The sequence below is a fragment of the Bubalus bubalis genome, chromosome 1 (genome assembly GCF_019923935.1).
Source record: "Bubalus bubalis isolate 160015118507 breed Murrah chromosome 1, NDDB_SH_1, whole genome shotgun sequence".
In the NCBI taxonomy this organism is placed as follows: Eukaryota; Metazoa; Chordata; class Mammalia; order Artiodactyla; family Bovidae; genus Bubalus; species Bubalus bubalis.
The window spans coordinates 63,876,050-63,901,224 of record NC_059157.1 but is presented as its reverse complement, the minus strand read 5'-3'; the positions used below and the strand labels follow the sequence as shown (position 1 = coordinate 63,901,224).

Here is a 25,175-nt window from a genome sequence, read left to right as displayed (position 1 = left end):
TTTACTCAACTCTTAAAAAAATAATTTCTTATGCAATAAAGTCTTAAATTTTGTTAGTAGATAATTTGTTTTTAAAGAGTACATTGTAGTCATAAATGTCTTTTAGCTTGAAGTCTGATAGAAAAAATATCTAAGAATCATTTTTACTCTTCAGATTTCAAAGTTAATAAGTCATGACATTTTTCAAATGGAGGAAATAGAATAATAAACAGTATTTGACTTCAATATACTTTCCGGGCAGCAGAAGCAAAGCATTTCAGCTACATAACGTAATTGCAGTGGAGAACCTTTGTTGGAACCATCAGACAATGATTTGACTCACATATTATACTCTCTCCTACAAGAAGTAAGGATATTTTTGCTGTGCATCTTTTGCTTTTGGGACCTGCTCCTCTCTACAAGATTTTGTGCATTTTCATCTTAAATGCAATTAGGATTTTTACATAAGATGGCAATGACCTATTGTGATTCTAGAGACCAGGTTTTTCCACCTGACAATAGTTCTTTAACTTTTTGCTTAGCTATGAACGAATGGTCAAATTATCCTACATGGAGTTAACTCCCATGAAGAATTTTGAAACCAATGAAACTTGCAGTTACATTTATGGGGTATGAAGAACTAGCATGCTTTTTATTTTTAAATGCTTGATTATTTTTAATATGGGCATGTTTTCTTTGTTTGGAAAGCATGCTATCAAAAAATGCTAGTGAGCCAATGGTTTATCAATTTATAGTCTTCAGTGTAACATTCATGCCATATCTGAGTCTTCTTGTCAGTAGGTGGAATCAGCATGTTGAAAAGAATTTCCTACTCATCTTTACATTTATATGATTAACTTATATGATTTATCATGTAAACATTTATATGATAATTTATGTAATATAAATTATATTATTTCTATGATTAATACAAATACTTTCATTGCTTTGGGAAAAGTAGTAGTTAATAACTTGGCTTCTTAAGATAGAAAGCCCAGAAATACACCCATGTACCATGGGTATCTTATTTTTGACAAAGGAGGCAAGAATATACAATGGGGCAAAGACAGCATCGTCAATAAATGGTGCTGGGAAGACAGCTGCATGTTAAAGAATGAAATTAGAACGCTTCCTAAACTATACACAAAGATAAACTCAAAATGGATTAAAGACCCAAATGTAAGACCAGAAACTATAAAACTCTTAGAGGAACACATAGGTAGAACAGTTGATGACATAAATCAAAGCAAGCCTTTGTGACCCACCTCCTTGAGTGGGTCACTTCCTAAACTATACACAAAGATAAACTCAAAATGGATTAAAGACCCAAATGTAAGACCAGAAACTACAAAACTCTTAGAGGAAAACATAGGTAGAACAGTTGATGACATAAATCAAAGCTAACCCTCTGTGACCCACCTCCTTGAGTAATGGAATTAAAAACAAAAGTAAACAAGTGGGACCTGATTAAACTTACAAGTTTTTGCATGGCAAAGGAAACTATAAGCTAGATGAAAAGACAACCCTCAGAATGGGAGAAAATAATAGCAAATGAAACAACTGACAAAGGATTAACTTCCAAAGTATACAAGCAGCTCATACAACTCAATGCCAGAGAAACAACCCAATCAAAAAGTGGGAAAAAGACCTAAACATACACTTTTCCAAAGAAGACATATATAGATGGCTAACAAACACATGAAAAGATGCTCAACATCGCTCATTATTCGAGAAATGCAAACCAAAACTACAATGAGGTATCACCTCACACTGGTCACAATGGCCATCATCAAAAAGTCTACAAAAGAACTGCCTTATGACCCAGCAATCCCACTGCTGGGCATACACACTGAGGAAACCAGAATTGAAAGAGACACGTGTACCCCAATGTTCATCGCAGCACTGTTTATAATAGCCAGGACATGGAAGCAACCTAGATGTCCATCAGCAGATGAATGGATAAGAAAGCTGTGGTACATATACACAATGGAGTATTACTCAGCCATTAAAAAGAATACATTTGAATCAGTTCTAATGAGGTGGATGAAACTGGAGCCTATTATACAGAGTGAAGTAAGCCAGAAAGAAAAACACCAATACAGTATACTAACACATATATATGGAATTTAGAAAGATGGTAACAGTAATCCTGTATATGAGACAGCAAAAGAGACACTGATGTATAGAACAGTCTTTTGGACTCTGTGGGAGAGAGAGAGGGTGGGAAGATTTGGGAGAATGGCATTGAAACATGTATAATATCATATATGAAACGAGTCGCCAGTCCAGGTTCGATGCATAATACTGGATGCTTGGGGCTGGTGCGCTGGGACGACCCAGAGGGATGGTATGGGGAGGGAGGAGGGAGGAGGGTTAAGGATGGGGAACACGAGTATACCTGTGGCAGATTCATGTTGATATATGGCAAAACCAATACAATATTGTAAAGTTAAAAAACAAAAAAATAAAAAAAATTAAAAAAAAGAGTCATTATAAGGTCCTATAAGAAGAACTAAAGAACCTCTTGATGAAAGTGAAAGAGGAGAGTGAAAAAGTTGGCTTAAAACTCAATATTCAGGAAACTAAGATCATGGCATCTGGTCCCATCACTTCATGGCAAATAGATGGGGAAACAATGGAAACAGTGACAGACTTTATTTTTGGGGCTCCAAAATCACTGCAGATGGTGACTGCAGCCATGAAATTAAAAGACGCTTACTCCTTGGGAGGAAAGTTATGACCAACCTAGATAGCATATTCAAAAGCAGAGACATTACTTTGCCAACAAAGGTCCGTCTGGTCAAGGCTACGGTTTTCCAGTAGTCATGTATGGATGTGAGAGTTGGACTGTGAAGAAAGCTGAGCACCGAAGAATTGATGCTTTTGAACTGTGGTGTTGGAGAAGACTCTTGAGAGTCCCTTGGACTGCAAGGAGATCCAACCAGTCCATCCTGAAGGAAATCAGTCCTGAATATTCATTGGCAGGACTGATGCTGAAGCTGAAACTTCAATACTTTGGCCACCTGTTGCAAAGAACTGACTCATTTGAAAAGACCCTGATGCTGGGAAAGACTGAAGGCAGGAGGAGAAGGGGACAACAGAGATGAGATGGTTGGATGGCATCAATGACTCAATGGACATGAGTTTGAGTAAACTCCAGGAGTTGGCGATGGACAGGGAGACCTGGTGTGCTGCAGTCCATGGGGGTCGCAAAGAGTCAGACACAACTGAACAACTGAACTGAACTGAACTGAACTGATAAGGTCCTATGAGCTTGAATAAAAATATACTTTAAAAAAAAAGTCTACAAACAATAAATGCTGGAGAGGGTGTGGAGAAAAGGGAACACTCTTGAACTGTTGGTGGGAATGTATATTGACACAGCCACTATGGAAGACGGTATGGAGATTCCTTATAAGACTAGGAATAAAACCACCATAAGACCCAGCAATCCCACTCTTAGGCATATATCCTGAGGTAACCAAAACTGAAAAAGACACATGTATCCCATTGTTCATTCCAGCACTATTCACAATAGCTAGAACATGGAAGCAACCTAGATTTCCATCGACAGATGAATGGATAAAGAAGTTGTGGTACATATATACAATGGAGTATTACTCAGCCATAAAAGGAACATATTTGAGTCAGTTCTGATGAGGTGGATAAACCTAGAACCTATTATACAGAGTGCAGTGAGTGAGAAAGAGAAAGATAAATATCATATTTTAACACATATATATGGAATCTAGAAGAATGGTACTGAAGAACTTATTTACAGGGCAGCACTGGAGAAACAGACATAGAGAACAGACTTATGGACATGGGGAGAGGGGAGGAGAGGGGGAGATGTATGGAAAGAGTAACATGGAAACTTACATTACCATATGTAAAATAGTCAATAGGAATTTGCTGTTGGCTCAGGAAACTCAAACAGGGGCTCTGTATCAACCTAGAGGAAGTTGGATGGGGAGGGAGATGGGAGGGAGGTTCAAAAAGGAGGCTCAGACTATGGCTGAGTCATGTTGAAATTTGACAGAAAACAACAAAATTCTGTAAAGCAATTATCCTTCAATAAAAAACATTAATTAAAAAGAAAATAATTCGGCTTCTGATGAGACTTCATCCATATGCTTTACAAAAATACATTTTTGTCACTTTTGGCTGTATTCACTTCAGTGAGTATATCTTTTCATCAGATAGTTTATAATATTAATATTAACATTAGATATTGAGCTCGGGGGATGCTTGGATTTCCCTCTTATAATAATTATAGTTTTATAATATGGCACATGCAATTTGGAAATGAAATTTTTAACTATACAAATACAGAACATATGAATATAAGCCTGACAGCATTTTTAAGAGACATTGAGGAAAAGTGTTATAATATGAGTCTTTTTAAAATAGTCACAGGGTAGAGTACTAGCAAGCTTTTTATATTTTCTTTTGAATCTGACAATTTACCTTGATATATAAGTGTCCCCCAGCCAGCAATAGAACAAATTCTTCCTGGGGAAAAAACTTGATTTTCTTCTGGTAAACAAATAGGCTGTATATAATCTGGAAATATGAAAGAAAACAAAACAAGGACAAACACACATGCATTTCCAAAAGTTTTAAAAATCAATCCTTTTCAACATTTCATCTAAAAAAAAACTCGTGTTTTCATTTTATGCTGCCTGGACATGTTTTAGACATCAATCTTAAGGGAAAGAACATTGCAGAGCAGCACTTCTTTGAAAGTGGATTAGGTACCACTGGTGACCTTTTAGGATCCCCCGCATTGTCTCAATTACTCTGCTGTAATGTACACATCTTAGTTCTGGAATTAGTCATACACATTTGATTTTTAAATCATCATGGTACTTAATAGAATGTGATGCCAGCTCTGTGAAAATCCTGGTAAGGCTGTTTTATCAGGGTTAATTAAGAGAAATTTGGGCAAATGTTCTGTGGGGGATTTTTCTTTCCCCCAATTATCCCCACATTAAAAAGGGTCTTAGGCGATTGTTTTACAGGGTACTTATGGAGGCATTAGCACAGGTTGCTGACTTTTTCAGCCCTTCTCCAATAATTTGCAAGCCTCCTAACATTTGTTCAGCATCCGAGACATGTAAAACACAGGGCAGACACAAAAGTAGATAAAAGGATAGGCTCATACAACCAACTGCAGCAAGCATGTGCCTTTCAGAAGTGCTCTCCTACACGTGGGGCTTCCCTGGTGGTTCATGGTAAAGAATCCGCTGTGATACAGGAGACCCGTGGAGAAGATCCCCTGGAGAAGGAAATGGCAACCCACTCCAGTACTCTTGCCTGGAGAATTCCATGGACAGAGGAGCCTGCAGGCTAAAGTCCATGGAGTCACAAAGAGTTATACACAATGGAGCAACTAACACACACTCCTACACATGGAGACCAAATTCCTTAGAAGCACAGGAATGCCAACACTTTCTCCTGACTGGGGACTGGAAAGTCTTCAGAGTAAAGGTTGGAGCTGAGCAGAGCCCTTCAGGATAAGGTTTACTCTCTCAGGTGATTTCTTATACCTTATTTACATTTTTGGAGGAAGCCCTCCATCTGCCATTTCATTAATATTACTGACTCTCTTTATGAATGGTGGCTGGGTGGTAAAGAGTCTACCTGCCAGGGCAAGAGACAGAAGAGACATGGGTTTGACCCTTGAGTCAGGAAAATCCCCTGGAGGAAGAAATGGCAACATAATCCAGTACTCTTGCCTGGAAAATTCCATGGACACAGGAGGCTGGTGGGCTACAGTTTATGGGGTCACAAAGAGTCGGTGATGACTGAGCACAGACACACACACACACACACGGATAGCCATTCTCACTCTCTTTGCTCTTTGAACACATGGTCGTCTCACTTTGTCCTATTCCAGAATCTATAGCAGGTGAACCTACCTTTCTTTTCCATGAGAAAGAGAGGTTGCGTGCAGTAGAGCATGATCTATTTTCTCTGGGTTGCTCCTTGGAGTTGACTGTTATACAGGACTCTGAGAGTTTTATTTTACTGGTCAATTTTCCAGAAAGCTGGATTTAAGCACCTTGATGAAGGTAATTTAATATGTTTCTCCCCATTCCCCAATTCCATTTAAATTATAATGATTTCTATAACAAATTACCCAACTTTTATGGACTATTAATACACTGGTACTGATAATATTTCAAATCTGATCTTGAATTAATATGGTCAGATAAGATGACTAAAGCTGATTTCTCTTACCTGTGTAGTTCACTTTCATTTCAAGATGCATCATGGCGATGTCATTGTCCTTTCTCCGTTTATTGTAGTGTGGGTTTATGACAATTTGGTCAATCAACCTAGTTTCTATCTGAGGAGAAGTCAGATTTGATGCCATATGCAGGCCTAGCACTGCTTTCCACTTAGACGGCTCCATATTTCTCCTAAAGATTATGAAAACAAAAGAATAAGAAATTTCCCATCCACCACAGTTACACTCTAGAGAAATTCACAGTAGATATTTCAGAACCACTTGTTCATATCGTCAGGTAATCTTGCACTTCTCTGACGAATTCTTCTTTAAAAATATTTCCTTTAATTTCCAAATTGGGGAAGGAGTACATCAAGGCTGTATATTGTCACCCTGCTTACTTAACTTATATGCAGAGTAAATCATGTGAAATGCTGGGGTGGATAAAGCGCAAGCTGGAATCCAGGTTGCTGGGAGAAATATCAATAACCTCAGATATTCAGATGACACCACCCTTATGGCAGAAGGTGAAGAGGAACTGAAGAGCCTCTTGATGAAAGTGAAAGAGGAGAGAAAAAGCTGGCTTAAAACTTAACATTCAAAAAGCTAAGATTATGGCATCTGGTCCCATCACTTCACAGCAAATGGATGGGGAAACAATGGAAAAAGTGAGAGACTTTATTTTTTGAGGCTCCAAAATCACTGCAGATGGTGACTGCAGCCATGAAATTAAAAGATGCTTGCCCCTTAGAAGAAAAGCTATGAACCAAACTAGGCAGAATATTAAAAAGCAGAGACATTACTTTACCGAAAAACGTCCCTCTATTTAAAGGTATGGTTTTTTTAGTAATCATGTATGGATGTAAGATTTAGACCATAAAGAAATCTGAGTGCTGAAGGACTGATGCTTTTGAACTGTGGTGTTGGAGAAGACACTTGAGAGTCCCTTGGAGAGCAAGGAGATCAAACACCTCAATCCTAAAGGAAATCAACCCTGAATATTCATTGGAAGGACTGAGGCTGAAGCTGAAGGTCTAATACTTTGGCCATCTGATGCAAAGAACTGACTCCTTGGAAAAGACCGTGATGCTGGGAAAGATTACAGGCAGAGGGAAAAGGGACAACAGAGGATGAGATGGTTGGATGGCATCACTGACTCAATGGACATGAGTTTGAGCAGACTCTGGATTGGTGATGGACAGGGAAGCCTGGCGTGCTGCAGTCCACGTGGCCTCAAAGAGTTGGACACGCCTGAGTGACTAAACTGAACTAGATTGTGGTTTTCAACTTATGTTTCCCATTAGAATCACCTGTTTCACTTTTAAATAACACTGTTCTCCTTTCCCTATCTCTGATTTAATAAGTCTGGGATGGAGAGAGGCATTTTTAAATATTCATTTTTAAATTAAATCTCCATGTTGCTCGTAAGGTTTGAGAACTACTGCTATAGATCACATTCCAGTGTGGAGACCACCTCTCGGTCCAAGGCTCCTTCCACCAACCACAGTAGCTATGGTAACAATGAAAGGAAGTTCAGCAGCACCTCCTGTTTAGGGGATCACTGAATTCACAGAGGTCACATAAGCAATAAAACCTATTATATTTATAAGGTAATACATGAACTTGAGCAGTTTCCACACATAATGAACTCACAATTTTTCATACACAATGTTGACTACTGATAATGTACTGGTAAAGGATAACATTTGTATTATAGGCAGATTAAATTAGAGATTGTATTAGAATTTGAAAGTGTACAGAAATTCCTCAATGTGCTGTTGGTAGGCAACATCTCCATACCAAGAAATTACCGTTGGAAAACTGGTATTAAGCCAACTCAGCCATATTCACAATGAAGTGAAAATTCCAATAACTGTAATATAACAGAACTAGTCATTCAATTCTCTGTGGTCATAAATGCCTAGTTTAACATGGTACTTCAAATATTAGAATCCAAGTCACCTACAAATATATGTAAATATATAAAGGGCATGAAGTTATTTCAAATCCATCTGTTATGTTTTTACCTATTTATTCATTACTTTGTGTATTCCTCTTAAATAATGGGCAATTACTCCTCTGAAAAAGTTGTATGTATTTTTACTCAGCATTTAATTTATATATTTACTGGATATTTACAAAAAATGCATCTTAAAATTGCCCCACTATTTTCCTACCTTGCATTTAATTGTATTTATTTATATATACCTTGCATTATAGTTTATATAACCAATGCATTATATTATTATTTATATGTTAAATTATACATACTAATCACTTATAGTTAGTATTATTTAGTAATGATAAATCATTATTACTTTTGTTCATTTATTATTAATAAATTATTAAATTTACTATTTATAATTAAGTAACCCATAATCAAATCACTTATAAATACTGAGATAAGTAAGTTATTTATTCAATAAATTATTAATTAATTATTGATTTCATTATGAATGAGAATAAAGTATTGTTTATTAATTGGTATAATTGGTATACTAATTATTATACTAATAACACTATATTAATAGTATAACATTTTAATAATAACTATTAACATTTGTTCAAAGGAAGTATGACCCCATTTTATAGATTTCATTTTGAAATTGAGTACATTTACTTAAAAAATTTATTGTCTCCTTAAGTGTTTCTACATATTTTATATTCAGAAAAAATACAAAAAAGTTCTCAGTGGTATATTCAATTTACTTGCTATCAATTTAAATAGATAAAACAAATGCAGCTCAGATAAAATGCAGTTTAGTAGCTAAACTCCCAAATTATCTCTTTTGTATGTACTGTACTCTATCTGAGAACTATTGAAATAACACTGATATGAGAGAATTTGTAGGTAATGCAAAGTTTAGGAACCACCATTTTCTCTCATTATTTTGGTATTTCAAATAGAGAAGCAACACAAACAACAAACTAAGATTAAACATGCATGTTTTAATCTTCTGGTCTAATGTGGCTTACAGCAATGTTATTCTGACATAATTCTTAATGATTTCTGAAATTATTATTGTGCTACAATGAATAGAGCCTCTCTTCCATGTTTTTTCCCACCATCTGTAAGCAGCGCTATGGATAAGAAATATCTCTCCAACATGTGTCATTTGCTCTTCTCTCTCATGTCCCTTCTGCATAACTTTCCGTGTGTATGTAATTAACTTCCCCCAGCACGAGCCCCACACTAGCACAAGCACAGGACAATGACTACATCCTTTCCTCTGAGCACAAAGACTTGAGACTACGGAAGTAATAGCCAACAGTACTTAAATCTTATGAATGAATGGAGAAATTTGCTAAAAATTCAGATTCCTACATTCTATCTCTAGAAATTCTAATTTAGAAGGTTGGCATGGGACTCAAGAATCCGTACTTTGTAATTACTATTAGTATATTGAGCAATACAAATCCTTCCTAGTTTTTCCATTCATCCAGAGCCAAGAGATGGGGGAAGAAAATCTTCAGAGAAATCACTACAGATGAAGAAAGGGGACTTGGTATGTTTTAAAAATATTTTTGTTTCAAAACGTCTGTAATCTCACACATCAAGGAAAAGCTATAGGAGAGAAGACAGGTTGGGATGGGAACAGTATATAACCCCACTGGATAGGCAGACCCAATCCAGCAGAGGCTAAAGATGGCAGAAATAGGGTATTTTTAGTTAGGGCATGTGGGCAGAATTTCTGCTACGTTTCATCTTTGCTTGCTCTGTTCAAGCAAAGTGTTTTTCTCAGTAGTGAGGAAAAGAAAGGCATAGGTTGAGATGAAATAGAAAGATGTGTGTTCCTGACCTCTGCAACTTCAAAGACTGTGCACCTCATGGCATATAGTAGGTGCTCCATAGACGCTGCTCTGTCCTGGGATTAAATAACTTCACTAATGTAAGCATAACAATGTCCAGGGGGCATCCCTGGTGGTCCAGTGTTTAGGGATTTGCATTTCCACTGAAGGGAGCATGGATTCTATCCCTGGTTGGGGAACTAAGATCCCATATGCCGCTCGACATGGTCAAAAGTAAATATAAATAGTCATCTGATCTGTAAAAATCTTAAAAAAAAATGTCCATTTGTAAGTGGGATTTTCACTGTGGTAGGAAGTAAATATGGTAAGATAATTATCATAGAGCAACGCAATATACTAAAAGGAAAAAAAGATTAATGGGAACCCGTACTATAAACTGAATTTTTTAATATTCTCCCATTACTAATGGTGGCATAAAGCAACCTCAGCAAGTTTGCCCACTGCCAACCCATATGTTTACAGAACTTTTAGTCTCTATTATCATTCTCCATGAATGGAAAAGAATTCCTAATGGAATAGCCAATTTTCAAAGGCAAGAAAGAATTGGAATGCCACTGAGATGTGCTACTGTTGTCAGAGAGCAATAAAGTTTTCAAGAGTATCAGAGGTAATTTTAAACATGTGTAATGTCATGTATGAAATGAGTTGCCAGTCCAGGTACAATGCACGATACTGGATGCTTGGGGCTGGTGCACTGGGATGACCCAGAGGGATGGTGTGGGGAGGGAGGAGGGAGGAGGGTTCAGGATGGGGAGCACATGTATACCTGTGGTGGATTCGTTTTGATGTTTGGCAAAACTAATACAGTGTTTCAGGCTTAAAAATAAAATAAAATTGAAAAAAAAAAAAAACCTTAAAAACATAAAAAAAAAAAAATAAAAGAACAAAGGAACCATACTAAATGGGATAACACTGGCTAGCTTTAACAATTTGAGCATCATATAGTAATCACAATAATTATTCTAGTTAATAAAATACATTGTTAATAAAGAGCCATGAGTCCATAAAGAAACTCAAAAGAAAAAAAGCCAAGTGTGTAAAAAGGCAGATGTATTGTAAAGGAGGGTTGACAGGAAGGGTGTGTTCCAATATTATCCTTTCTCATGAATAGGAAAGCGTTTCATACATATGGGACTTTTTATTTCATCTATTAAGTATGTTTTTAAAATAAAGTTATGCATCTATGTGTTTAAGTGTGAAAAGAGAAATAAGTACAGGGAACCAAGACTAAGCCAAATAATCCTCAGCACTATTTGATCTGGTGGATTACTGCTGGGCTTCCCAGGTGGCTTTGTGTTAAAGAATATACCTGCAATGCAGAAGATGTGGGTTCAGTCCCTGGGTCAGGAAGACCCGCTGGAGAAGGAAATAGCAACCCCTTCCAGTAGTCTTGCCTGGAGAATCCCATGGACAGAGGAGCCTGGTAGGCTATAATCCATGGGATCGCAAAGAGTCAGACATGACTTAGCAACTGAACAACAACAAGGATTATATTTGGAAACTTAAGAAATCATCTTTGAGTGCCTTTCTTCACTTGATTCCCCAGACTATCCACGGATTTGTGATTTTCCTCTCATTTCACTCTCTACTCTTCCTCAGTTTCTCTTTCCCAGCTCTTTTCTTCTCAAAAGTTTAGATATTAGAATATTCTAGAATTTGCTTTCTGCCTTCTTCTTTTCTTCATTAACATTAGTTTCAATGATGATCTTATCCAATGCCATGACGTTAAATACCAGAAATACCCATGTCTCTTGAGTCTCTTGCATTGGCAGGCAGGTTCTTTACCACTAGCACCACCTGGGAAGCCTGGATTCTGAAAGGAAGTTTCAAATTCAATACACAAAACATCAGAACTTTTATTCCCTTTCTAATTCTGTTTCTTCTCATTTTCATCATCTCAATAAATGATATGAACACTCATCTTATTGCTTAAAGACAAACCCTTTATTCTTCTCCTTATCTATCTGTTGTTGTAGTTTGGTAACTAAGTCATGTCCGACTCTCTTTTCAGTTCAGTTCAGTTCAGTCACTCAGTCATGTCCGACTCTCTGCAACCCCATGAACTGCAGCACGCCAGGCCTCCCTGTCCATCACCAACTCCCAGAGTTCACTCAAACTCACATCCATCAAGTCGGTGATGCCATCCAGCCATCTCATCCTCTGTCGTCCCCTTCTCCTCCTGCCCCCAATCCCTCCCAGCATCAGAGTCTTTTCCAGTGAGTCAACTCTTTGCATGAGGAGGCCAAAGTACTGGAGTTTCAGCTTTAGCATCATTCCTTCCAAAGAAATCCCAGGGCTGATTTCCTTTAGAATGGACTGGTTGGATCTCCTTGCAGTCCAAGGGACTCTCAAGTGTCTTCGCCAAAACCACAGTTCAAAAGCATCAATTCTTCGGCACTCAGATTTCTTACAGTCCAACTCTCACATCCATACATGACTACTGGAAAAACCATAGCCCTGACTAGGTGGACCTTGTTGGCAAAGTAATGTCTCTGCTTTTGAATATGCTATCTAGGTTGGTCATAACTTTCCTTCCAAGGAGTAAGCATCTTTTAATTTCATGGCTGCAATCACCATCAGCAGTGATTTTGGAGCCCCAAAATTAAAGTCTGATGCTGTTTCCCCATCTATTTCCCACTCTCTTTTAGACCCCTTTAACTGCAGCATGCTAGGTTCCCCTGACCTTTACTACTTCCAGAGTCTGTTCAAATTCATATTCATTAAGTTGGTTATGCTATCCAACCATCTCATCCTCTGCTGCCCACATCTCCTTTTGCCTTTGTTCTTTCCAAGCATCTGCTGGTGGCTCAGATGGTAAAGCATCTGCCTGCAATGTGGGAGACCCAGGTTTGATCCCTGGGTCAGGAACATCTCCTGGAGAAGGAAATGGCAATCCACTCCAGTATTCTTGCCTGGAAAATCCCATGGATGGAGGAAACTGGTAGGCTACAGTCCGTGGGGTCACAAAGAGTCAGACACAACTGAGCGACTTCATTTTTTCCAGCATCACAGTCTTTTCTAATGAGTCAACTCTTCCCATCAGGTGGCCAAACTATTGGAGCTTCAGTTTCAGCATCAGTCCTTCCAATGAATATTCACAGTTGACTTCCTTTAGGACTGACTGGTTTGATCTCTTTGTAGTCTGAGGGACTCTCAAGAGTGATGTCTCTGCATTTTAAAATGCTATCTAGGTTTGTCGTACGTTTCTATCCAAGGAGCAAGCATCTTTTAATTTTGTGGCTGCAGTCACTGTCTGCAGTGATTTTGGAGCCCAAGAAAATAAAATCTGTTGCTGCTTCTAGTTTTTCCCTTTTTATTTACCATGAAGTGATGGGACTGAATTCCATGATCTTAGTTTGTTTGTTTGTTTGTTTGTTTAAATGTTGAGTTTCAAGCCAGCTTTTTCATTCTCCTTTTTCACCCTTATCAAGAAGTTCTTTAGTTCCTCTTCACTTTCTGAGATCACTGCAACTTTAGATGGCTCTCAGCATCTAAGCGTATTAATAAGATCCAGGCATTTGTCCAGCTTCCTCTAACATAATCTTAGAGCCACCATTGTTTCTTTCTGACTGGTTCCCCCAACTTTACCCTTGCTCCCCTCAGCAGTGGAATCTCTACACAGATACCTGACAAGACAAGGTCACTCTTCCGCCTTCCAGGCTCACATCCCACTTACCACGGCCAACTGAGTCCTCACCAGGGCCTAGGATACGGTCTTGCTTATATCTCATATCTTGTTCCTACCCCACTGTCAATCACTTCCTGATTAACAGTGGTAGCAAGGCTTCTCAGTGTTTTGTTTTCTGCCCTAGCCTGTAATATAAGCATCATTCACACAAAAACTTTGTTGGTCTGTAGAGCATTATTACCCCTAGAACTTAGAACAGTGCTTGGCACAGGCTAGTGTTCACTGGGACTTCCCTAGTGGTCCAGTGGTTAAGAATCTTCCTTCCAATGCAGGGGACACAAGTTACACCCCTGGTCACGGAACTAGGAGCCCAAAACTAAGCCTGTGGGCCACAACAGAGAACTCACACACCTCAATGAAGACTCGGTGAAGCCAAAAGCAGAACAAAAAACGGTGAGTGCTCACTGACTGAAGGAATATATGAAAAACAAGATGCAGTCCAGGAGTCAGAAAGATTGAGCACAACCAGTGGTTATACATATCAGCCAGGTGGAGAGAAGAGTTGCAGATCAAGCCATATCAGCACACATGATTATACAAAATAAATAAGGGAAGAGAGCACACAGTGATGCCATCTAAGATGAAGAATTAATTCTCAAAGTAGAAGTAGCTTCAGAGATCAGATGCTGAAACATTTAGGAAATAAAACTTCTGAGTGGACTAATAATAATAATGTTACCTGTTAATAAAAGTATGTTATTAAAAGTAGTGCTGATAGAATACTATCAAGGAAATGAGTTATATGATATGGGCCAAAGGTGACTTTAAGTAGATGACACCAGATTGGAAATTGGTATCTCTTAGAAAAGGAATCAAGATCCATGCCATAACCAAAACCCAATAAGTCACTAATCTTGAAATCTCTACTGGCTTAGGAAAATACTTCTCATTTTTTTTTTGATCTGTAAAAATTACTAAAATCTTGAAAAAGTGTTACAGGATTTCTGCAACCTGAATGAGATAATTTATTATTAGCTGATCTCATAAAACCATAAGAATAGATAGATAGAGAAACTAAACCCACAATATTTTTTTAGAGTATGTTTAGGTAGAAATGAAATACTTTTCAAAACATTATATTTGGGTAGATTCTGTGTTCTAGATCTATCTGTTTGAGGCATTAAAAAGAATCCAAATTTTAACCTGTAATTGCAGTATCAATTAATTAAGTAATGCTGGTGGTTCAGATGGTAAAGCATCTGCCTGCAATCCAGGAGACATGAGTTCAATCCCTGGGTAGGGAAGTTCCTCTGAAAAAGGAAATGTCAACCCACTCCAGTATTCTTGCCAGGAGATTTCCATGGACAGAGGAACCTGGCAGGCTCCAGTCCATAGGGTCACAAAGAGTCAGACATGACTATTCAGTCATGACTATCGCTCACTGTAGTCAATACTGTTTAAAAAGTTGGTTTTCAGAGTTTTATTATCACTATAAGTTAAATTAATTTAGCACTAAATAAAGCATAAATAGTAGTGTGTATTTCTTGTCATACACCAAAACACCTGGGTATGAAATCATCTATTTCAGAAATGTTAACACCTGTTTCAATAAATTGTTTTAATGAGAAATGAGGTAATCCACATGGTGCATTTGATTTTCTCTGAAGAGCAAATTAAAGTATGGAAGATTGACGAGAGGCTTCTTGTCAATGATAATTTCATTATTGTGCTCAGTCGCTCAATTGTGTCCAACTCTTTGTGACCCCACTGACTGTAACCCGCCAGGCTCCTCTGTTCATGGGATTTTCCCAGCAAAAATATTGGAGTGGGTTGCATTTCCTCCTCCAGGAATGTCATCATGGATAGATGTCTATTCAATAGATGTGATCCATACTGTAAATTATAAATGAGTGACCCACTCAGACTGAACAGTGGTCCCTCTGGAGTCTACTTCAAGGATGGTGATGACCGGGAAGGGGTAAGGGAGGAATTTCCAGGTGGTGGAAATGTTTTATGTCTTGATGAGAGTGTGGTCACACAGACATATGCATTTTCAAAACTAATCAAATTGGACATTTAAGATTAGGCATTTTGCATATGTCAGTGGGAAAAAATGAAAGCAATATTAAACTCTGGTTGCTTTAGACAGTGCTATGGTTCACAATTTTCAAACTACTTTTCCATTCTAAGCTTGAGCAAATCCATAGTTATTTTGTAGAAAGCATAAATAAGCTTTGTCATAATTGGAGATGAGTTACAAATATGGAAGGAGAAAAGACTAAAATGTATTCTATTGTGTTTTATTTGAATTGTCCCATTTTGAGTTCATATTTATAGAGCAATGAGAATATAGAGATATGCCCACTGAGAGGGTCTAGAATCAGGGCATACCAGCAGCTATAGGGCTGTAGATGATATTATTTTTTTAATGTAGAAGGAACTAAAATTGCAGAATGGATTTGGGGTTTCTTATAGAAAGCTTAATTTGAGAGCAAGGGCAGGGAAACAAGATGAACCTGGAACATTTTATTTTGCCAGAAAGTAAGGAAGTTCTCAAAGAATGGGGATATATCAAGATCAACAAGGGAGAAAGCTTGAAGGGTTTCCCCAAATATAAGGACTTTCTATAAAATAACTTGCTTGTACTAAAAAGATATCAAAGACAAGGAAAAAAGGCAGACAAAGATAGTAAGGCTGACAGAAAGGCTGTTTTAGACTAAAGATGAAAGAAACATGGCAACTGAATTGAGTTCATTATTCTTAATTGGTTCTTGGGTGGAAAACATACAAGCTACAAATGTTCTAAAAAACATATTTGGGACAATTGACAAAAGTAAATATATACAGTATTAATTAATTAGATAATTGTATTGCATGCATGTTAATTTCCATGATTTTCTGTGATTATGTAGGAAAATATTCTTGTTCTTAGTTTAAAAAAAATAACAAAGAACACAGTGTAAAGAGGCACATATTTAACCCACTGTCAAATGATTCAAAAAACAAATATTTCTCCAAAGTGGAGGGAATGAAAGAATGATGAGAAAGTTCTTATAACATAAAATGTAAACAAATGGTAAATGTCAGTGAAGGTACACAGGAGTTCTCTGTACTATTATTTGCAATTTGGGGGCATGTCTGAAATTTTATCAATATACACAATTTAGAAAATAAATGTGCTGAGTATCTCATGGGTAAGACTTAGAGTCTTCTTCCACAGACATTTTGTGAGCAGGAGCAATAAAAATTTTATTGCACATTTCTCTAATTTACAAAAGTATTGCAGCATCTTAATTTTGCCCTGGCAATCACCCTAGGAGGTAGATAATCTGTGGACACTCTACAGATGGGATCCTGAAACCCACAGATTGATTCGAAGTCACACAAAGTCAGTGCCATGAAAAAGTGAAAGGGAAAGTGAAGTCGCTCAGTTGTGTACAACTCTGTGAGTCCATGAACTGTACCTGTCAAGCTCCTACATCCATGGGATTTTCCAGGCAAGATTATTGGAGTGGGTTGCCATTTCCTTTTCCAGGGGATCTTCCCAACCCAGGGATCGAACCCGGGTCTCCTGCATTGCAGGCAGACTCTTTACCATCTGAGCCACAAGGGGGCTTCCCCTTAAGTCAGTACCATAAGTACCCTTCAGTCAGTACCATAAGCAGGATCAAAATCTTATTCTCTGATTTGAAGTCAACCTTCCTTGTCTTTAAATCACAGCAAAGTCGGCTCATACTTTCCAAATATCTCTTTTAAGGTTGGAAAAAATAAAAAACAAACAGACACAACAGTAAAGGAGAAATGGAACAAGCACAGGGAACTTTAGTGACATCCAGGAATACTGAAGCTGAGGGATGGGAAAAGGGATGTAAACATACAAATGTAGACAGAGAAGAACTGTCCAATTAAACCATTTAACTATCCATAGGTGGAAACTCCTGGAGCAGATTTACATCGAGGTCAGGTCAGATCAGGTCACTAGCTTCCCAGGTGGTTCTAGTGTTAAAGAACCCGCCTGCCAATGCAGGATACATAAAAAATGTGGGTTTGATCCCTGGGTTGGAAAGATCCTCTGGAGACGGGCATTGCAACCCACTTCAGTATTTTTGCCTGGAGAATGCCATGGACAGAGCAGCCGAAAGGGCTACAGTCCATAGGGCTGGCTGCACAAAGTTAGATATGACTGAAGTGACTAGCACACAATACAAACATAGGTAATGTGTGTGGGGCTTCCCAGGTGGCCCTAGTGGTAAAGAACCTCTCACCCCCCTGCCGCCAGTGCAAGAGACATAAGAGATCAATGTTTGATTCCTGGGTCAAGAAGATCCACAGAAGGAGGGCATGACAATCCATTCCATTCTTGCCTGGAGAATCCCATGGACAGAGGAGCCCAGGAGCCTAGTGACAGTTGGATGCGACTGAAGTGACTTAACGTGCACACAGGCACAGGTTATTTGTATGGTTTGGTTTCAGTAAGTTTCTTGATTTGGGTTCTCCTTTTTATTAGGAAATTAAGCTTTTCATTGTATAAGTAGAGTTTTAAAAATCAGAGGCAGTATTAACATATTTGTAAGAATATTTTTGGATAAAACTCTCTGAAATAATATCAGAAACTTTCTTGGTTAGAGACATAAATAAGAAAGAAAGAAAACTCCTGGCAACTGATAAAGAATGAGATATAATACCACTGAGGGGCTAAGGAGAGTGGGCACAATGCAAGGTTGCTGAGGAAAAGTCTGAACCATCAAAATTCTATTACAGCTTACACTTGCTTACCTTTGTTCAGAATTAAAACTGTGTGAAAAGTTATTTTATGTGCTGTATGACTGAACATGTGTTTATATTAGATGAAAATGTTTTTCCATTTCCTTCATGTATTTGTGGTTTGAAAAGATGCTATTGATATCCCTAACCTAACCTAGACACCTAACCCTGTGTCTTCAGGGCAGATAAACTGATACTATAATCACAAAAAACTCGTCAGTCTGATCACAGATTGATTTGATCACAGCCTTGTCTAACTCAATGAAACTAAGCCAGGCCGTGTGAGGCCACCCAAGACAGGCAGGTCATGGTGGAGAGGTCTGACAGAATGTGGTCCACTGGAGAAGGGAATGGCAAACCACTTCAGTATTCTTGCCTTGAGAACCCCATGAACAGTATAAAAAGGCAAAATGATAGGATACTGAAAGAGAAACTCCCCAGGTCAGTAGGTGCCCAATATGCTACTGGAGATCAGTGGAGCATGATTTCCAAAGCCAAAGTAAAAACAATACCCATTTGTGGATGTGACTGGTGATAGAAGCAAGATCCGATGCTGTAAAGAGCAATATTACATAGGAACCTGGAATGTTAGGTCCATGAATCAAGGCAAACTGGAAGTAGTCAAACAGGAGATGGAAAGAGTGAACATTGACATTCTAGGAATCAGCAAATTAAAATGGACTAGAATGGGTGATTTTAACTCAGATGACCATTATATCTACTACTGTGGACAGGAGTCCCTTAGAAGAAATGGAGTAGCCATCATGGTCAACAAGAGTCTGAAATGCAGTACTTGGATGAAATCTCAAAAATGACAGAATGATCTCTGTTCATTTCCAAGGCAAACCATTCAATATCACAGTAATCCAAGCCTATGCCCCAACCAGTAATGCTGAAGAAGCTGAAGTTGAACGGTTCTATGAAGACCTACAAGACCTTTTAGAACCAACACCCAAAAAAGATGTCCTTTTCATTATAGGGGACTGGAATGCAAAAGTAGGAAGTCAAGAAACACCTGGTGTAACAGGCAAATTTGGCCTTGGAATATGGAATGAAGCAGGGCAAGGGCTAAGAGAGTTTTGCCAAAAGAACACACTGGTCATAGCAAACACCCTCTTCCAACAACACAAGAGAAGACTCTACACATGGACATCACCAGATGGCCAAAACCAAAATCAGATTGATTATATTTTTTGCAGCCAAAGATGGAGAAGCTCTGTACAGTCAGCAAAAACAAGACCGGGAGATGACTGTGGCTCAGACCATGAACTCCTTATTGCCAAATTCAGACTGAAATTGAAGAAAGTAGGGAAAACCAATAGGCCATTCCGGTATGACCTAAATCAAATCCTTATGACTATACAGTGGAAGTGAGAAATAGATTTAAGGGACTAGATCTGATAGAGTGCCTGATGAACTATGGACAGAAGTTGGTGACATTGTACAGGAGACAGGGATCAAGACTATCCCCATGGAAAAGAAATGCAAAAATGCATTTGTAAGGGAGGCCTTACAAATAGCTATGAAAAGAAGAAAAGTGAAAAGCAAAGGAGAAAAGGAAAGATATAAGCATCTGAATGCAGAGTTCCAAAGAATAGCAAGGAGAGATAAGAAAGCCTTCCTCAGCGATCAATACAAAGAAATAGAGGAAAACAACAGAATAGGAAAGACTAGAGATCTCTTCAAGAAAATTAGAGATACCAAGGGAACATTTCATGCAAAGATGGGCTCAATAAAGGACAGAAATGGTATGGACCTAACAGAAGCAGAAGATATTAAGAAGAGGTGGCAAGAATACACAGAAGAACTGTACAAAAAAGATCTTCATGACCAAGATAACCAGGATGGTGATCACTCACCTAGAGCCAGACATCCTGGAATGTGAAGTCAAGTGGGCCTTAGAAAGCATCACTACCAACAAAGCTAGTGGAAGTGATGGAATTCCAGTTGAGCTATTTCAAATCCTGGAAGATGATGCTGTGAAAGTGCTGCACTCAATATGCCAGCACATTTGGAAAATTCAGCAGTGGCCACAGGACTGGAAAAGGTCAGTTTTAATTCTAATCCCAAAGAAAGGCAATCCCCCAAAATGCTCAAACTACCACACAATTGCACTCATCTCACCATGCTGGCAAATTAATCCTCAAAATTCTCCAAACCAGGCTTCAGCTATACGTGAACCGTGAACTTCCAGATGTTCAAGCTGGTTTTAGAAAATGCAGAGGAACCAGAAATCAAATTGCCAACATCTACTGGATCATGTAAAAAGCAAGAGAGTTCCAGAAAAACATCTATTTCTGCTTAATCGACTATGCCAAAGCCTTTGACTGTGTGGATAACAAGAAACTGTGGAAAATTCTGAAAGAGATGGGAAGACCAGACCACCTGACCTGCCTCTTGAGAAACCTATATGCAGGTCAGGAAGCAACAGTTAGAACTGGACATGGAACAACAGACTGGTTCCAAATAGGAAAAGGAGTACATCAAGGCTGTATATTGTCACCCTGCTTATTTAACTTATATGCAGAGTACATCATGAGAAATGCTGGGCTGGAAGAAGCACAAGCTGGAATGAAGGTTGCCATGAGAAATATCAATAACCACAGATAAGCAGATGACACCACCTTTATGGCAGAAATTGAAGCAGAACTAAAAAGCCTCTTGATGAAAGTGAAAGAGGAGAGTGAAAAAGTTGACTTAAAGTTCAACATTCAGAAAACTAAGATCATGGCATCCGGTCCCATCACTTCATGGCAAGCAGATGGGGAAACAGTGGAAACAGTGTCAGACTTTATTTTTTGGGGCTCCAAAATCACCATAGATGGTGATTGCACCCATGAAATTAAAAGACACTTATTCCTTGGAAGGAAAGTTATGACCAACCTAGATAGCATATTCAAAAGCAGAGACATTACTTTGCCAACAAAGGTCAGTCTAGTCAAGGCTATGGTTTTTCCAGTGGTCAAGTATGGATGTGAGAGTTGAGCTGTGAAGAAAGCTGAGCACCGAAGAATTGATGCTTTTGAACTGTGGTGTTGGAGAAGACTCTTGAGAGTCCCTTGGACTGCAAGGAGATCCAACCAGTCCACTCTAAAGGAGATCAGTCCTGGTGTTCTTTGGAGGGAATGATGCTAAAGCTGAAACTTCAATACTTTGGCCATCTCATGTGAAGAGTTGACTCATTGGAAAAGACTCTGATGCTTGGAGGGATTGGGGGCAAGAGGAGAAGGGGACGACAGAGGATGAGATGGCTGGATGGCATCACCGACTTGATGGACATGAGTTTGAGTGAACTCTGGGAGTTGGTGTTGGACAGGGAGGCCTAGCGTGCTGCAATTCATGGGGTTTAAAAGAGTCAGACATGATTGAACTACTGAACTGAACCCATAATAAGTACATCTGTAAAATAGATAATTGAAAGATGTCATTAATGTCACTGCAAGCCTAGTTGACATTTAGAAAACATATGTTCTGCAAGAACATCAAATGGATGAATTGATCAAATCTTATGTTAATACAGTAAGTTGGTCTCTTACTAAGACCTACCTATGGTGCAGCAGAAAACACTGAATTTCTAGCTAAAGATACCTTTTACCTGTAACATAGTTAGGATAGAGGTCGCCCACTGGTGACATGCCCAATGCATAGAGTATGTGTAGGTAAAGGTTGAAGTCTTGTTTAGCAGGGAATGGGAAAATTGACTGCTACAGATGTTTTTTTTATGATATGATAGGAAAAAAAAGATTAAAATAGAGTTATCAAGAAGCAGCAAAATCAAGGTGCAGTTTAGATATGGGAGAGGCTTTAGTATTTTCACCCAGATACAATGTAATGCACAGACTCAGAACTTTAGAAGCAGACAGACAGTACTTTAGAGAGTCCTCATGAAGCCCAGGTAATTGGCCAAACTACAAATCAGGGTCCTCACCTCTAGGCTCCCAGCTTTCTCAGTGTGAATTTGCACTCATTCTGGTATGATGGGTATTTCACATTAGGCTCAATTCATTAATACTCATTCTCCCTGGGCCTCCCTGTCTCCCAAACGATTTTGACTGCCTTTGTGGTTGACAGTTTATCTCCATTCATCCAAGAACTTTCAGTGTTTGTGTCTGTACAAAGTTAGTCTTTTAATCTGATTAACGACAGTTGTCTCTTCCATTCTGCACACACATTGCACTTTTTCACTTAGAGATTCTGGATGTTTGTGGCTCATTCTAACCCTCACAGTTAAGGTCATTTCCTGGAGGCCTCTTGTACTCATTCAGGGGCAGGAAATCACCCTAGTCAGGGCTCATGAATCTATGAGGAAGCTACCTTTTTCTGACCTAATTCAGAAATGTTGGAGTATAATTACATAAACAGGTGACATCCTTCAGGCAGATGAAGAAATTAACACATTCCTGGACCCAGGAATATTGATGTTTATTTTCTACCTCCTCCATCCACTCTCATTTCTCCTGTGGCACTGCTCTAAGGATGGCTGCTCTAGAGGGGGGAGACAAATCCTAGAATTCCGCATGCACTTTTCAAATCATACTACAAGAAGAGCATTAGACATGGTTGATTCTTAGTACTAAGTTTTAGTTATGGTTGGCGTGAAAACGGGCTTCTGTGGTGGCTCAGCGGTTAAGAATCTGCCTGCAATTCAGGAGACCTGGGTTCAATCCCTGCATTGGAAAGAGTCCCCGGAGGAGAGCATGGATACCTACTCCAGCATTCTTGTCTGGAGAATCCCACGGACAGAAGAGCCTGGCAGGCTGCAGTCCATAGTGTCGCACAGAGTGGGAGACAACTGAAGTAACTCAGCAGCAGCACCAGCATCAAAACAGATCTAACTTGAGAACTAAAGAAACCCTTTTAAGGTAATTCACAGCAAGGTGCTTACATATGAATTTCAAAGAGCACACTTTTTAGTTTGTAACTCCAGATCTATTGATACATGCTTTTTTTTTTTTTGACACTGATGACTTAATGACAATAAATATTGTTCTAAATGACTGACAACCAGCACAAATCATGTAGTAAAAGCTCATTTTATACCTTTAAAAATGCTTAGCTTGTGAATAGGTGGAAATTTCCATTTTTATGTATGTGGGAAACATAATACTTGATGTAAGACTCTAATTAAAATGAGTTTTAATTGTACTTTATTTTTATACATGACTTTCATGGGAAAATTACTGGAATGTTTATAGTGTTATAAACAGTGGGGACGTTCCCCTGCTGGAAGGATTTAGGGAGGCCACCTGAAATGGGATGCACAGGGTCTGCCAGGGTCACCTCGTTGGGGAAGTGACGTCACACTCACCCGTACACGCAGTGGGCGGCCGACACCAGCCAATCCCTGCTCACCAGAGAAGCTCCGCAGACCTGTTGATCGTCGAAATACAGAGCAACGACCCAAGGCCAGGCTCCTTCTCTGGAGTCATTTCCTCCGACAATCTTCGGGCTAACTTCTCGAGTCACCAGTTTTTTCCCACATGCTATTAAGATAATTGAAGAAAGAGCCTCTAGTTAATTTCGGTGAATTTCCTCTGATCCTGGAAATTGAATGGGCCACTACAAAATAATTTAAGGTGACAGCGACTCCAGGACGTTACACTGAAGGATGAAGGAGAACAAGAGGAACTATTTACTTACATTTATAGTTACATTGTAGCAGAATCAGTGAATCCTCTAAGCACTGTTGGCTGTAATAGAAGAGCAACTATATTTAAAAAATGGTGCACATAACATTTCAAACAAAACATAGTATTATAGGTTATCCTATTTTTCCTCTTTAGTAAAATGGGCTTTTAAATATGTCATACTCAAAATGTAGGGAGGTTGAAATGTACAGCAGAGAATCTTCAATTGAAAGTCAAATAAAGCTGAATTTGAACCTTTAACTCTGCAACGCAGGTGATTTTAGATAAGTTGCTCAATATCCCTGAGGCTCAGTTTTAATATCCATTAGTTGGGGTATAGTACCGTATTGGAGTTTTGTGAGAAATAAATAAATATTTGCAATGGAATTACTATTGTGCATTATACAGAATGAGTATTCCATAAACCATGCCAACTGTTAGCTTCTGTGAATCAACCTTGGATTTCATCATTCTATAATACAGAATATGCCTCAGTGCCCAACACTGTGTGTGAAGCTGTGTACTTATTCAGGGAATTCAATGAATAAATCATAGGTCCTATTTTCAAAGGAGACAGACATGTAAACAGGCACATAAAGTGCAGGCATAAATAATTAAAAACTCACTACCTGTTCAAATATTTGGACACTGCCTTTTTTCAAAGCCAAGAATTCTCGTTTAAAGAAATTAAAAGAAAAATTGTTTTAAAATGTTATACCTACCAACCACTAGAGATCAGTGTAATACAAGGAATTGAAGAGCTTGCCAACAATTTTTCCTGATGCAGCTATGTAGCTACGCTTATACTAAAACACACATATGCATATAATTTTAAGTTTCTATTTAAATATTTAACACCATCTCTTGTGCACGTTGTTTAGATGCTTGTAATTTGAGAAAAGACCAAATCAAAAAACACGAAACATGACCCAAGATCCATGTGAGACAATAAGCACAATCAGAGCAATTCAATGTTTCTGGAACATACCTGGTAAGTATTTGATCACAGACATTCATGTTGTCTAATGGACAAATTCTTTAGAGTAGACATATTCAATTAAAATATAAGGAAATGTATATTTTATTAATAAGCAACGTGCATGTAGGTATATCTATCTATCTATAGATGTATCTA

General features: G+C 38.5%; 1 protein-coding gene across 1 annotated transcript in view; it reads right to left on the bottom strand.

Annotated features, from left to right (window-relative positions):
- TMPRSS15 (transmembrane serine protease 15) overlaps positions 1-25,175 on the bottom strand; it is a 144,192-nt gene that overhangs the window by 8,141 nt on the left and 110,876 nt on the right. Inside the window, exons 20-23 of the mRNA XM_044939908.2 lie at positions 24,054-24,103; positions 23,722-23,896; positions 6,223-6,404; positions 4,447-4,542 (exon numbers count right to left, since the gene is read on the bottom strand). Of these exons, the coding sequence (XP_044795843.2) occupies positions 4,447-4,542; positions 6,223-6,404; positions 23,722-23,896; positions 24,054-24,103 (503 nt within the window). The remainder of the gene's footprint in view (positions 1-4,446; positions 4,543-6,222; positions 6,405-23,721; positions 23,897-24,053; positions 24,104-25,175) is intronic.